The sequence below is a fragment of the Lissotriton helveticus genome, chromosome 10, assembly GCF_964261635.1.
Source record: "Lissotriton helveticus chromosome 10, aLisHel1.1, whole genome shotgun sequence".
NCBI lineage: Eukaryota > Metazoa > Chordata > Amphibia > Caudata > Salamandridae > Lissotriton > Lissotriton helveticus.
This window is the reverse complement of record NC_136071.1, coordinates 1131268927-1131284281: the sequence shown is the minus strand read 5'-3', so window position 1 is coordinate 1131284281 and position 15355 is coordinate 1131268927. Positions and strand designations below refer to the sequence as shown.

The 15355-nt window shown below is 49.8% G+C and overlaps 1 protein-coding gene across 2 annotated transcripts in view; it reads right to left on the bottom strand.

Annotated features, from left to right (window-relative positions):
* Window positions 1-5834, bottom strand: part of OSBPL10 (oxysterol binding protein like 10) — a 784850-nt gene extending 779016 nt beyond the window's left edge. The window contains exons 1-2 of one of the 2 annotated variants that reach the window (XM_078663937.1): window positions 4395-5834; window positions 3621-4296 (exon numbers count right to left, since the gene is read on the bottom strand). In XM_078663937.1, the coding sequence (XP_078520063.1) occupies window positions 3621-3895 (275 nt within the window). In that variant the 5' untranslated portion in view covers window positions 3896-4296; window positions 4395-5834. Of the gene's footprint in view, window positions 1-3620 lie in introns of both variants that reach the window. The other variant, XM_078663936.1, reaches the window with a different exon arrangement.
* Between the last annotated feature and the right edge of the window lie 9521 nt (window positions 5835-15355).

Sequence of the window (15355 nt, the reverse complement as noted above, 5' to 3'; positions counted from 1 at the left end):
GCACGGCCCTATGCGGTGCACTCAGAAGCGTCAGGCTCCGAGGAGACGCCAGTCTTTAAATGAACCATGGTCCCTGTGCTCGGGTGACACCGTGCAGCCTGTGGTCACGGGAGGTTGTGTGGGCACTGGTCCCGCAGTGTCAAGAACCTACTGTGGTCGTAGCTCATGCGAAGATCCCCCTACCCAACTGTAGACCCTGCGACTGGTTACCCCTTGGCATGTAAAGTAAAGTAAAGTAAGTATACTTGTAAAGCGCACTGTTACCCGATCTCGGGGTGTCCTGGCGCTGTATACCGCTGGAGAACCCGTCCTGGCTTTCCCTGTGAGATGGTCCCTCCAGGGCACCCCCAAGGTGAAGCCAGGCATTCCCAGCGCTGCTGGGGCCATTGTGAAGATTAAGCAAGCTATTGCCCAGAGTTGCAGAGTGGGACCCATGGTTAGCGTAGGCACCTAGGCGAGAATTATCGAGTCCGCGAACATTGACCCAAGACCCTGCCGTGTCGGGAAATGAACCCTGGTCCTGGGCCGACCTCTGCTTCAGGGTCTGCCGCTTCTAACCAGTGAGCCACACTTCTCATGGCTGGCAAAACTGAGTTACTGTAGTTTGAGTATCAGTGTTCTAATCCCACCGGGTCTACTTGCACTTCCATCCTCCCGAGGTCAAGAAAATGGGTATGATTGAGTTGGGCAATAATAAACATTAATGAGTGAATGAATGAGTACATTTCTAAAGCGCGCAGCTACCAAGAGAGTACCAAGTGCTAGGCAAAAGGAGAACATCAGCCGCCCTACAGTTTGAACAAATGTGTTTTCACTACAACAACTTGAGAAGGAGCGTTTACTGTATTATTCTGTTTCCAGCCACAATTCAGGCAGTCCACAGGCTGGAAAAAGAAATATACAGGAAACGCTCCTTTTCAAATTGTAGTAGCGTATGTTGGTTAGTTATGGCTGCTAGGCAGTGGGGGTCGTGAAAAGTAGAGCGTAGGATTGCTCATAATATTCAGTATGATACACTTGGGCAACTTCAGGGCCTACACTGCTGGTGCTTATTTTTTGCAAATGTGTTTTCAGTGGTTTTTCAAAATAGGTTTTTTTCTGGGATGCATCTATGTCTATGTGGGGATATTTATAAAGTGCAATGTTACTCCAAGGCGTGTCCTGGCACAAAAAGATAAAGGATAGCAGTGGGGCAAGGAATGTTTACTAACCTGCTTATCTCGCACAGAAACTTGTGGTATCCGGCGGAATCAGAATCTCCTGGTCCGCCAGAGACCTCTTACTCCAACCTGTACGGTTCCGGAAGAAAAAAAACGTTTAACCGGGCTTTCTCTGGAGCCGCTGCAAGAATATGGAACTCTCTCCCGCCCGCCATCAGAAGAATCCCTTCTCTGGCACGTTTCAAAAAGGAGGCCAAAACCTTCCTTATGGGTAAATTCCTCTCCTGAATGCTGCCTCCTACCAACACAGAGACCCTGACCAACTACCGACTAGCGCCTCCCTTCGGAGTACCGAGCTACCGCATCAAGAAATCTGGGGCCTTATCTTGAGTAACTTAAATGTAAACTGTACATACGTGTCCTCTACCCTTAATGTGATTCCTTTGCCTGTTGTACACTGCTATGATCCCTTGTAAAGCGCTCTGATACCCTAACGGGTCAAGTTTGCGATCTATAAAACAATAACCAAAACAAAACACATGAATAGAGCCAAGTTTTCAGTGTTAACCAGAACATGAATCTGAGTCAAAGGTACCACAAATATTTTCCCTGGGGCCAAAATGTTTGGCTTGTGATGAGACTGAGGGCCGCATTGATGCCAGCAGGGTGGTGGTCAGGGCAGGAAAGTTGGTGGGTGGTGTTTGTGATACGATGAGTGTAGGGAAAGTGAAGCATATATCGCAGTGAGGCTCCTCGGAGCATCACCCACTGATTTAAATGCCCCTCATGCGCCAGAAATGAAAAATAAAATGGTAATAAAGTTAATTTGTTACCATTGCTCCTGCATGGGTATCCTGGTACCCATGCAGGAGCAGTGAGCACCAGGCCTTGGCCGGGCCCGCCTGAAGAGCCGCTTCTTCAGCTTTTCCTGGAATTCAAGACCAGAGGAAGCGGCTCTGGTGTGCAGGGCAGGTCGCGGAGGCTTTAGGCGCGAAGTACGAAAAGGCACGACCGCCGGTTCTGCGTATGCTGGAGATGCACTCACGTAAGAGTCCGGCGGAGCGGGGGTGTCTGGTAGGTCTGTGGAAGCTGATGTGGTTGTCGAGGTACGTGGGGCCAATGTCCAGTGACTGAACACAAAATGATGCCCCACCCCCCTGCAGAATGTGATGAGGGGACTCGAGTCTTGAATATCTTAGAGATGTACATTGGTCTTGGGCTGAACGGGGGCCCCTGAAGGGTTAGGGAGCCCGCCTGCACCGCTGGGGCTGAGCTGCACCCTTGCCAATGTTGTGTAAGGCTTTAACGTGTGCACGAGGAGTTTGAAGAGTGCTGGTTACACACAAAAATGCATACAATCCATAGAATAGTAAAACAACACAACCAGAGAGCCCAATGCAGGATACTGTGAAGGCCTGTGTGTGCAGAAGGGGGGGGGTCTGTAGTCAGGTGTAGCTCATCCCCCCCACCCCCCCATTGTGGGTATCTCTGTATTTAGAGGACTCTGCGCCTCGCGTTATCTTGAATCTGTGTGCACAGACAGCGCCTACCCAGAGCAGCCTTCCAGATGTGGCCGAGGCCCGGCCCCCGCGGCAGCGGTGCATGTCCGCGTTGCAGCGTCCGGACCGCACCAGCTTCATAAAATCCCTCAGTCTCACCTCTACGAGCTCTGACGCCTGCCCTGCCCTGAGCCAGCTGAAGGTGGCGCTGTTGCAAGTTCAAACGTGCTGCTGCGAAGCGAAACGCAAAGACAACTCCGAGGGTTGATGCGCCTCCTGCAGAGAGCTGCGTGCAAACGCATTCCAGGGAGAAACTCAGCATTTCATCCTTTTGATCTCGTTAAAATAAGTATTGCTCCCCCGAGTGTCTGCTCTGTTGAATACAAAGCGTACACATCTTAGTGAGTTTTGATATATCGGTATATATGAATAAGGATTTTTAAGTTCAAATTCTGTATTCATTTTTTTTTTAAATATAACAAAATAAACGAAGAGTGACAGGTTTGGGGGTACAGAGCAAAATGACGATTTGTGGTAACAATATAACAGAAACCTATAACCAATGCAAATTACCAGCATTAGAATTCCATACCCTGTAACCCCAAGATGAAAAATGTATATAAAACCAATCGAAAGAGAAGAGAGAAAAAGAAGTAAAAGAGGGAATAGGAGGAAAGAGAAAGCCTATACAGAGAACAGGAGCATCCTATAATGAAAACACCTATAGGGATTTAATAGACCTACACAAGTTCTAAAAATCACAATAATGTGCAAGTTTATGGGATTGTTAAGGCGGTGGGCATTTCATGGGGAAGTACTTCGGGGCTCTTGCGTCACCTGAGCAGCCCTGCGGGGTAGCTGCATTGCAAGGCCCTGGGGTCAGCTTCTTACCCCCCTCTCCCCCCCCCCGCCCCCCCCCCACCCCCCCGGGGCAGGTGTCGGGGGCGGGGCCTCTTCTTACCTGTTCTGCCAGCCCTGCAGGAGGTTGGTGTACTTGCTGAGCACTCCCTCCAGCGCCTGCTGGTGCTCCCTGGCCCCGGTGCTGCCACCCCCGGGCCCCGGGGCGCCGTCTCCGGTCCCGGATCCGTTCAGTCTCCCCACCGCGGCCTGCAGCCGGCCGGCCCCGGACACCCTGCGGCTCCCGCCGGAGGAGGAGGGCGACGAGCCGGCCGATGTGGCCCGGCTGCTGCTCCGGCTGCTGCTGCCGCTGCCCGGGCTGGACTGGGGCTTCTCCATGGGGGGCTCCCGGCCTCCTCCTAGGGAGGGGGCAACGGCAGGGGGCTCTCTGTGGCTGAAGAACGCATAGATGGGGGCCGTGGAGACCAAGGCTCCCTCGCTGCCGGCCCTGGGGCTTTTAAATGAGAAATGCCCCTGTCCTCCCCCTCTCCGCTCCCCGGGAGGCTTTAGAGCAGGTCCTGGTTCAATGCAACAACCCCCAGCTCTTCCGTTCCTGCAGCATTCACTCCCTCCACGCTGCAAGAAACATTCAAAGTGAGTTCCTGCAGCTCTGCGCTGGAAAGTTCCTGCGAATATTTGAGCCGGACAGCAGTTCCTTTGACTATGCTCTAACCCTTGACAGCAGTTCCTGCAGCTGTGCTCGGACCCTTGACAGCAGTTCCTGCAGCTGTGCTCGGACCCTTGACAGCAGTTCCTGCAGCTGTGCTCGGACCCTTGACAGCAGTTCCTGCAGCTGTGCTCGGACCCTTGACAGCAGTTCCTGCAGCTGTGCTCGGACCCTTGACAGCGGTTCCTGCAGCTGTGCTCCGATCCCTGACAGCGGTTCCTGCAGCTGTGCTCCGATCCCTGACAGCAGTTCCTGCAGGTGTGCTCGGATCCCTGACTGAAGTTCCTGCAGCAATCCACCTTAACTGCTTGGGATATTCAGAGTCAGCTGCGGACGCTCTGCTTTAGTCTGTTCCTGCGGCTCTGCTTCTGTCCCCTCGGGCAGGTCTCCGTGCTGAACAGCACTCACAGCAGCTGAGCCCTGGTCCAGCGGCTGTTCCTGCAGCACTCCCTTCCTGCCACTAGATATATTCAGGTTCCGGCGTGCAGCTCTGCCGCGGCTCGCTCCTGCAGCTCTGTGAGCTGGACAGTAGTTCCTGCGGCTCTGCTCTCGCCTGTTCCTGCCGATCCACGGAAATCCGTTCCTGCAGCTCAGGTCTCTGCGCCACGTCCCTGCTGCTTGGAAGCCCCAACGTCTCCTCTGAAACTTATCCGGGTTGACAGTCGCCAAGTCAGGCACACTTCCTGCCGCCTGGCCCCTGCGCCGGGCACCCTGGAGCGTCAGGCCCTGCAGCCCCCGCGCCCAGAGGCGGTTCCTGCGGGTCTTCTGATCTGCAGCCCATCAGAGAGGCAGCCCCCGCTGCCCCTCGTGGATGCTGTGCGCCTGCACCATCTCCCGTGTCCTGCGGCACTCCTGGGACTTTACACACCTCTCATGTGCCGCGGGCACCCCCGAGTCTTCCGGGCACCCCTGGGGCGCTTTAACGATACCTCAAAGCTCCCGAGTGATGGGATCACCCTAGGACCTGCCCCTGCAGCCCCCTTCTGGCCGCTGTGGGGATTTCCAGGCTGTGGTGCCCGATGCAGAACACTTACAACTTAGCTTCTAGCTCTGTACAGTTCCCAGGTTTGGCTCCTAGCGCCTCTTCACTTACAGGCTCCTAGCGCCTCTCCAGTCTCAGGCTTGGCTCCAAGCGCCTCTTTACACACAGGCGCCTTTCAGTCCCAGGCTTGGCTCCTAGCGCCTCTTCACTTACAGGCTCCTAGTGCCTCTCCAGTCCCAGGCTTGGCTTCTAGCACCTCTTCTCTCACGGGCTCCTAGCGCCTCTTTTCTCACAGGCTTGATCCCCAGCTCCTTTCCAGCCCCTGACTCGGCTCCCCTCTCCGGTTCACTCCCCAGCTGCGGTGCACTCCCCGCCTCCGCTGCGTGCCCAGTTGCACTCTCCCTGCGGTGGGAGTGTTTGTGTATAGGATGACTCTTCCTGTAGCGCCGAGGGAGGCGTCCCTCGCCTGAGCACGCACACCCACTCACCCCGAGACGCACTCTCACTCTCTGGCGCCTGTGAGTGGCTGAGCGCCGAGGCATGCCGCTGGAGGCTCCCGGGGAGGGCGCTCTCCGCAGCCCTCCCCTTTCGCTCCCTCATGCCTGCCTCTTCCCAGCCCACTCGGCGTGGAGCTTCTGCGGGTGAGGAGGGAACCTCCGTGCTGTCACTCACGCACCGGTCCTCCCCCTGGTCTGCACATCAGGTGCCTCGCCGTCACCACCCACGCAGCCCCTCCCTCCCCTCTCCACGGCGAGAATCCCAGCGCGCCCTCATCCAAACCCTTCCTGCACCTCTCACGCCTCCCTGCCCCCGTGACCTCCCCTTCTGCGGTGCCAATCGATGCACATACAAATATAATATCACTGCTAGCTTTCCTACCTCATCTCCTCCCCCGTGACCCCTCACTGTCCCCATCCAAGCCCCCTTGTACCTCTGTGTCGCCCCCTCTACCCGTGCCACCAGCCAGCTCGCCCCTTGCCTCTCCCCTGCGCCTCCATCTTTCATCCTTTGTCGCCCCCTATGTGCACCATCACCCACCGCTCTCTTCCTGTGTCTCTATGGCATGGTAAACTTTCGCCTTCTCTGTCCCACCTCCTCCTATTCCCCAGGTTTTCCCATGGCTGCCCCTCGTCCTGGTGTTATCCAAGATTCATTGTTTATCACCCCTCGGTCGATTTCCCCCTATTTTATCCCTTTATTCTGTATCTGTAAGAAACTGATTATGATTGGGGGTGGGTGACTACCCACCTCAATGAACATTCACGACCCTTTTCTGGGTGAACCCTCAAAGTCATTAAATTACCCTGCGTTCAACCCCCTCCCCACCCCCCACAGCTATGGCACACAGCAGGCTGGGCTAACAGTGGAGCAATGTGTGAAGTATCTATGCAGTACCCAAACAGTATTAAAGCCAAAGTACAACACAACACACGTCCATAACTGAATTAGAACACTAATTCTATAAACAACATTAGAAAAATTCAATAAGGGGAATCAGAGATATGCATTTTAAAAGTTTGAAGCAGAAATAGTGCCAACAAGCACTAAGTGACAAGGATGGTCAGTGGTTTGAGTTTGACCTTAACATGGGTGCAATTAGGTGGTTACCGCGATGGAGCACAGGTCGGATACACCAACCCGGCTTATCCTGGTCATTGATTGTACCTGGCAGCTTAGTCTTTTACAGCTCAGTCCACCACTGGAGTACACGTCTACAGCCCCCACAACTTCAGGAGAGGAGCTCACAGGTTGTAAGGCTGGGGCTAAAAGCAAGGGTCAGTCTAGTTGCCAATGGTCAGCTGGCGACTCACAGGAAAAGGCATCTTACTGCTTGTTGTATTCCTGTTGCCACACAGCAGGTCAGACTCCTAACCCTTGGCACCCACTTCTTTGTCCAGGATACAAGCGGGAGCCGGTCCGATTCTTCAGGACCGGGAGGTATGAGTGGGGACGTTAATCCTTGTGTCCTCCAATATCTAACACTAAAATCCAGTTTGCAGCATGCACAGTTCCCACAACAAATTCAGACACAGAAGCCTGGCAGGACAAAAGCAGGGTCCTTCAACAACGAGACACGTGATACACAAGCATTGATTTCTTATCCTTTTCTATCCTTTCAAGAGCGCTCCCTGTGTTATATGTGGCTTAACAGACCAAAAAGGAAAATCTCTTAATTTATTTGTCCCATGACTCTTGGTCGCAAATTATAACGGCCTTCATCAGGCAATGTCTGGTCGTGGAATAAAAGTTCAGGCTCAGTAGTGTCCAATCGAACTGACGGTGGCACAGCTTCTTGCAGAAGATCGTCGCTTTCATGCTCAGAACTTGTCCCAATTAAACGTGCATCGCTAAAAGGCAGAAAACGAGGCACAGTGTCAGTTTCCGAATCAGGAATACCCTCCTGGACCCACCGGTCGTACGGCAGAGGCAAAGGAACCCTCTTACAGTGTACGCCGTGGACCCAGTTCTTCTTTCCTTGCACTCGCACTGCAGATCGCGTAGATAACAGCACCAAGTAGGGACCAATCCAACGAGGCTGATCGTTCTTTGTCCGCTGAAAATTCTTGATTAGAACCCAGGTGCCAGGATCGATGGCGTGTCCTGGATCTTCAGAGGCCTGAGGCAATGTATCATGAACCTGTTGGTGTAACACACGCAATTTAGCCATCAAATCATACAGATAGTCAAGCAATACAGGGTGTTCAATCTCGCTGAATTTCGTCGGCCTCGGCACTCCCCATATGTTTGTCGGGCGACCAAAAATTATTTCATAGGGACTAAGTCCCACTCGAGAATGTACAGTCATCCTAGTTGACAGGAGTGCTAATGGCAACGCATCAGGCCATTTAAGACCAGAGCTCGCCTGTATCTTGGCAAGTTTTAACTTAAGAGTGCCATTGTAGCACTCCACTAGACCAGCTGATTGTGGGTGATTTGCAGCGTGGAACTTTTGTCGGATTCCTAAACCATCAAACACTCTCTTCATCACTTGACCCACAAAATCACTCCCATTGTCACTCCAGACCATTCTCGGCAAACCATACCTAGGGAAAAACTCCTTAACAAGGGCTTTAGCTGTGGACAAGGCAGTATTATCTTTTAGGGGATATGCTTCCACCCATCTCGAAAAGGCGCAAACAACTCCGAGTACATACTTCAAATTGTTGCACCTCTCCATGTGGATGAAATCTAGCTGCAAAACCTCGGAGGCGCAAAGTGACCAGTTGGGGTTGGAGTTCCCTTACCAGGATTGTACTTCAAACAAACCATACAATTCTTGACCACATTCTCTGCACACTTAGGAATTCCAGCATTTTGCCATACCGGAGCCAACAATTTACAAATCTCTTTCACACTGATATGAGCCATTCCATGCGCCATCGTAACCACTGCCAGCACGTACGCATCGGGTAACAACCATCGCTGATGCTCTGACAACTCAACCCAACAACCATTCGCATCCAATTTACCCGTACTCTCCCTCCACACACTCAACTCTCTCTCTGTAGCTTCAGCTTGAATAGACTTCACACTTTCTATCGTATCCTCACACATTCCAACATCACCAATCCATCTTGCAGGGCCTGAGACATACATTCGACTCATCACATCCCTCGCCACATCTTTCGCGACTTCATCTGCAAACGCGTTACCGCGACCAACGTCATCGGTAACCTTCTTGTGTGCACTGCATTTCACAATCGCAACTTGCACGTTCCTTCCACAGGCGTCCAAAACTATGAGCCACACCAAACGCATACTGGCTGTCGGTATATATGGTCACTCTCTTTCCTTTTGATAACACACACGCTCTCGTAAGTGCAATCAACTCTGCTGCTTGAGCTGAATTATGTGGGATACGTGCAGCTTCAACAATCGTATGCAAAGTCGTAACAGCATATGCCGCAGTCGTATCACCATTTGGAAGCTTGAAGCATGAACCATCCACCCATAAGGTACCATCACACTCCACAAGAGGAGTGTCCCTAAGATCTACTCTCCCTTTCGTTTCCTCTTCTGTCCTGAGAAAACAATCATGCTGTTCAGAAACATCTGTCTCTACTGAAATCGGCAACAACGTAGCTGGATTCAACGTATTGCATCTCTTTATGTGCACGTGACTCGCTAAAAGTGTCAGCTCATAACCTGACAATCGAGCACTAGTTAAATGCTGTGTCTTAGTCCTGTTTAACAAAGTGTCCACTGCATGTGGAACCATCACAATCAGCGCATTATTTATCACCAAACCAGCAGACTGTCGAATGGAAACAGCTGCTGCCGCTGTGGCTCTCAAACAACTCGGCAACGCTCTAACTACCGGATCCAAGGTCGACGAGAAATACGCACACGGACGCTGCTTGTCCCCAAAATATTGTGTCAACACTGACAACGCACATCCCTCTCTCTCGTGGACATAAAGTGTAAAGGGCTTACTGTAGTCGGGAGTACCCAACACAGGAGCCGAACACAGTGCATCGCGCAATTCAGAAAAGCTTGTCTGACATTCATCGGTCCAAGGAATTGGATTTGGAATATCCTTAACAGTAAGAGCTATCAAAGGTTTCGCAAGAAGCGAAAAATTCGGAATCCACTGTCGACAGTACGACGTAATACCCAGAAAAGCACGCACTTCTCTCTGTGTAATTGGCACACTCAGTCTCGCAATCGCTTGAATTCGTTCTGGGGTCAGTCTTCTTCCCTCCTTCGATAAGAGATGACCTAGGTAGGTCACTTCTTGTCGACAATACTGTAACTTCGAAAGAGACACCTTATGATGAAAGTCAGACAAATGACGCAACAACGACAAAGTAGCTTCTTTACAAATCTCCTCAGTATCGGCAGCTACTAACAAATCGTCGACGTACTGAAGAAGAGCAGCACCATCAGGTAAAACAATCGTATCAAGCTGTGTTTTCAAAGCCTGACTATATATTGACGGACTCTCACAATAGCCTTGAGGAGCGCGCTTGAACCGGAAACTTCGACCTCCTAAAGAGAAACCAAAGATATCCCTACTCTCCTCGGCAATCGGGATGCTGAAGAAAGCATTCTTCAAATCAATCACCGAAAACCAAGTGGCCGAAGCTGGAATCATGGTCAATAAGGCAGTGATATCTGGAACAACAGGAAATTGCGGAACTACTATCTTGTTAACCTCTCTAAGATCGATCACAAACCTGTAAACAGGTGGCTGAGAAGAGTCAGTGCGTTTCAAGACAGGCAAAACAGGACTATTGCACACATTACCTCTTGTTTCCACTATCACATCTTTCTCAATTAAATCATGGATAATCGCTAGCAACGCTCTTTCACCATCACTAGAGATCCTATATTGGGGAATGCGTGGCATTTTAACGTTTGCCTTCAGCGTCACAACATATGGCGGTATCTCCAAAAGACCCACATCATTAGGACCAGTAGCCCAAATAGTGTCAGGAAGAGAAGACAATTCTGTCGGAAGTTGATCCTTTGACAAATACATCGGAGAGACCACTTTCTTACCCAATGTAAGTTGTACTCCCGAAGGAGAACAATACAACGTCGCATACAATCTTTTCAACAGATCCAATCCCAACAAGTTCTCACCACAACCTGTCGTCAGAATAAGGGGTGCTTCGAATTCACGAAGTCCAACAGAAATAGACAAGGGACTAGAAATCGGGTTTCTAACTGGGGCGCCAGAAAAACCTACTGAAACATTTGTTAAGCCAGACAAAGGTGCGCCAGGGAGTCTAGAGTGCATAATAGAACTCTTCGCAGCACCAGTATCCAACAGAAAAGGTTCAGACACACCTGATGTAATCACTTCAACATAAGGTCCACTCTGATCTACTGGAACTGAAACAACTCCCTCTCTTTGTCCATGGCTGTCCTAGCAATCATTACCATCCATATTCTCACCTTCAACATAGTAGTCGTCAGCATAGTACTGAGTCGTCCTACCAGACGCATTGTTCTGCTGATCAAAACAATTCATTGAATTTTGTGGAGGAAAGGAACGCGCATTCTGGGGGAACACACCACGTCCCCTACCTCTAGAAGCTTGCGGAACACCTCGACCTCTTGTGCCAGAAATACCATTCATACGTTGTAACAAAACAGGGCAACTATGTTTAAAATGACCCTCTTCTCTGCAATATGCACATTGATTAGGACCTACAGGAAAACGTGGTTGAGAAGGCTCGAACCTTTGCGAGTTCCGCTGAAACTGCTGAGGTTGCTGATAATCACGTTGGTTATTACGAGGCGGGTACGCTTGCTGTAAAAGAACCTTAGTCTACAAATCCTTAGTCTTCTTGTCTGCTCTATCCTTCTCATCCTTATCCCTATTTTCGTAGTATTGTGCAGTAGCCAATATCTGTGCTGATGAGGAAACAGCCCAAGAACTCTCTGAATCCTTTAACTTGGTACATAACTCGGGAAGTAAATTATGCACAAACTTATCAACAAACAACCGTTGACCACCCTCTGTACTCATGTCTTAACCACTATGGTCAATAAACGTTTCTTCAAACCTAGTGAAGAAATCAGATACAGTTTAATCCTTCTGCTTACACGCAGACAATTTGTCCCAATGTACTCGCATAGCAGGCATCAAAGTCTTCATGTAAGTAATGATTTTACCAGGAAGGTCTGCAACTAAAGGCTCAGGTTTAGCACCACCAACTTGTCGCGCATCTGCAGCACCAATATTAACCCATGTATCACCTAACTCCGGCGCATGATCAGTATGACGAATCAATCCCCATAAAGGTTGTGGGACCACATTTCCAAACAACATGTCTATATCAGCTAGATTCATCACACAGGAGTCTGCGGTCTGTGATAATTCCTTATAATACCCTGCAGGATTTTTGACGGGGGTCAGGCAAAGTCTGCTTAAGAGCCAGAACTTCAGCTCGTTTCCACGGAACATGTACCCAAACACGTTGAAAATGAGGCGGTACGGCGTCAATGTTATTAGGGGCATCAGCCTGAACTGCTTCCTTCCATACAGGAGGAACTTCTCTCATGGGGTACTGTCTCACTTTCCTCCTAACAGAAGGATCAGGCTCAAACAATGACCGAGAAGGAGACTCGCTCCTGAACGAAAGCAGTGTCGCTACCGCTCTTTCGACGTCGAGACCCACAATCGTGGCTTTCGCAAATTCGGACTGTACACGGAACAACTCAGACGGAGTCTGCTCCAGATCACCATCTTCCCATTCTTCACAAAGGAACACACACATTTTGTCAAAAACATATCTCTGCTTCGGTGCTTCCCATTGGCGGAAGACATCCATAACAGACTCTAAATCATATCTTGTAGAATCAGTAACCCATTTACGCGCCAAATGATCTAATACTGTCTTCTCCGTGGGACCAGGTATTTGGCCACGCAACTGTTTACGCTCTGAAACGGGAGTCGCGCTCAATGACCCAAAGAAAGGAGACAAAAGACTTGTAACAGTGTCCGTCAATCTCTGTCGAACAGAAGGAGAAGTTGACAGGACAGGAGATAAAGCGGGCTGAGAGGAAGCTAATCTAGGAGCAGTAGCAGAGGAGGCAGCGAGAACAGGAGGAAAAATCATAGGAATTAAAGACGGAGCAGGTAACAAAGTCGGCGGCCCTTGAGAAGGCTGCACCAGAGGAGTAGGAGCCAACTGAGGAGGAGCTGGCAGCTGTGCAATAGCAAGAGGCAAAGCAACCGGAGGTTGCGCAACTAAAGGTTGCGGAGGTGCTGTAGCACTCTGCGCATAAGGGGGAGGCGAAGTCAACAAATGTGACATCAAAGGATCTTTCACAAGGTCCTTCATCGCATCTTGCTGAAGAGGTGGCAAAACTGGATAGCATTTATCAATCGCCATTTTACGTTGCCTGTGCAACTGTTCACTCGCTTGTTCTTTTTCATCATCTTTAAACTGTATAGCAGCTTGCATTATCGAGATACCCTTTTCTCTTTTATTCTTCTTCGCTAATTTAATTTCTTTCTGTTTGGCTTCCTTTCGCCATAGGCGGAAAGAGTCAAACATCGCCGGCCGGGCTTTCTTCTTAAAAAGTCTAACCTCTAGATTATCTAAAATTTACGTTTCATAACTACCATATTGGGGCCATTTGAGGACACCATCCTTTCTAGTGTAGCGGATCCACACTTCATTATACGTGATGGGGCCCACGCCATGTTTCACATAGAGCTCATAGGTTGGAGTTCCAATCGGAGGAACCGGACACGAGTCCTCCAATCGGGAATCCCTATTTCGACCACAACAAAATATCCTTCCAAGTCTGCTAAGACCAGGCATCTTCGCTCACTAGTCTAGCTTCAAACTTCAAGGGAGTATCGAATACGATAGTCTCGTGAATACACAAGTCCCTCGGCTTTGGAGCTTGCAAGTTCCAAATCAAAGATCCCAAGGGATAACCAAAAACTAAGGACTGGGAGACGCTCCACTCATACTTAACTGAGGTATCGATGACGTCGCGAGAAGATCCGTCTATTGTCTCGCTCTACAAATCATCAAAGGCTCCAAGACAGGGCGACAGTCAGGGCAGCAGTCCTTCGTAGCCGTCGGAAAGCGGGGAACCTCGCAGCAAAGACTTTCGGACCACGATGACATACAGGGGTCAATGAAGTGGCAGGCCTTCCTCCAGAATTTTCACACGAAGCCCCTCACGATCTTCAGGCTTGGACCGGTACCGCTGAAGTCGCCCCACGTTGGGCGCCAAATGAAGAACCGGGTTATTTAAGACCCAGCGGCGCCAGGGGCACGCCCAAAGTCTCCGGGTATCACCTGTCTTCAAACACAGAGACACGGAATCTTCTTGGTGACGTCAAAGATCAAATTTATTGGCTGCAGCCAGTAACAGAAGTCCTAGAAGTCAACACGGTGTGAGTTTTCAGGAGACTGCTCAATTTTACAAAGCAAGCCATCCTTTTTATGCCAAAAATCACATTCCAGACAAATACCTTACATTTACAAACTGTCCAATCACATGCATCCAGATCAGAGGTACCGCATGACGGTAAAACCCACTTTTCAGTTGCCCAGCCCATGATCGATCATTGGTCAAACCCAACATTCTTCATCAGATAGGTCGATCGAACCCATAATAAAAACGGGCACATCCCCATCGTAAATGGACCATAAAGAAAGGAGCAGAGACAGGTGTGATAAAGATAAGACATATTTGTGTGCAATAAAGGTTTATGATGTCCTGTGCCTTGATCCTCAATCTTGATCAGCTACTGGGAAAGGAACTGGCCTAACAAGTTTGGCTTCAGGCAAGAGGGTCAGTTTGCTCGGGTCATTCAGAAGTCAGCTAAAGTGTACGTGTGCTAAAGACTCGTTCGGCCGTAGTCATCGGCCTATGTGAGGGCAACCACAAAATGGCTGCCATACACAAAATGGAACCCGAGGGTTCAGAACGAATCCCTAAATACGTAGTGAATCCATCGGTGTTACGTGATGAAAACACTCATGCTTGCTGTACTAACTGGTTACGGTTCGCTAATATCAAATTCGTAGCGAAACCATGACCTTTATGAAACGGGTTCAGGATTCACGGAACCTCAGTTCCCAGCTCTACACAAAGATGGGCTCCCAAATGAAACATACCCATAGGTATCTGGTGAGTTATATCACCCTAAGGGACTCTGGTAGATTTACCCACCCTAAGCATACTAGGGTAGGGAGCAGTAGATGTGGGCATAGCTACAATTATATGCAAGCATGTAATAAAAGTAACAGCACAATGGTTGAACTGGTAATTTTTCTTACCATTCTTATAATGCTGATTACTCTGTTTTGTTTCCTTCTATTAATCATTGCAACACACATATTTTACCTTGTCTCTCCCTTTGGGCATGCATGAGTCGCTAAACAAAAGGGTTTAGATATGTTTACACAATTACCTTGGGGAGTCAGAGTTGTCATGTTCTGAGGTTGTACATACCACCTGTTACTTTGTAAGTTTAGAGGTTCAGATGGTGCACTGTGAGCTAGCTAGGACTAAGGACAACATATCCTGATGGTGTGCATGAACTCAGTCTCACACAGTTTTGATATTTATGTTGTCCAAAGCACACAGACTCACTGAGAAAGTATGAACCTTACAACAGGAGAAGCTGGAAAGCCAATACAAATTAGCCCCAAGTAAACTCAGGCAGGGA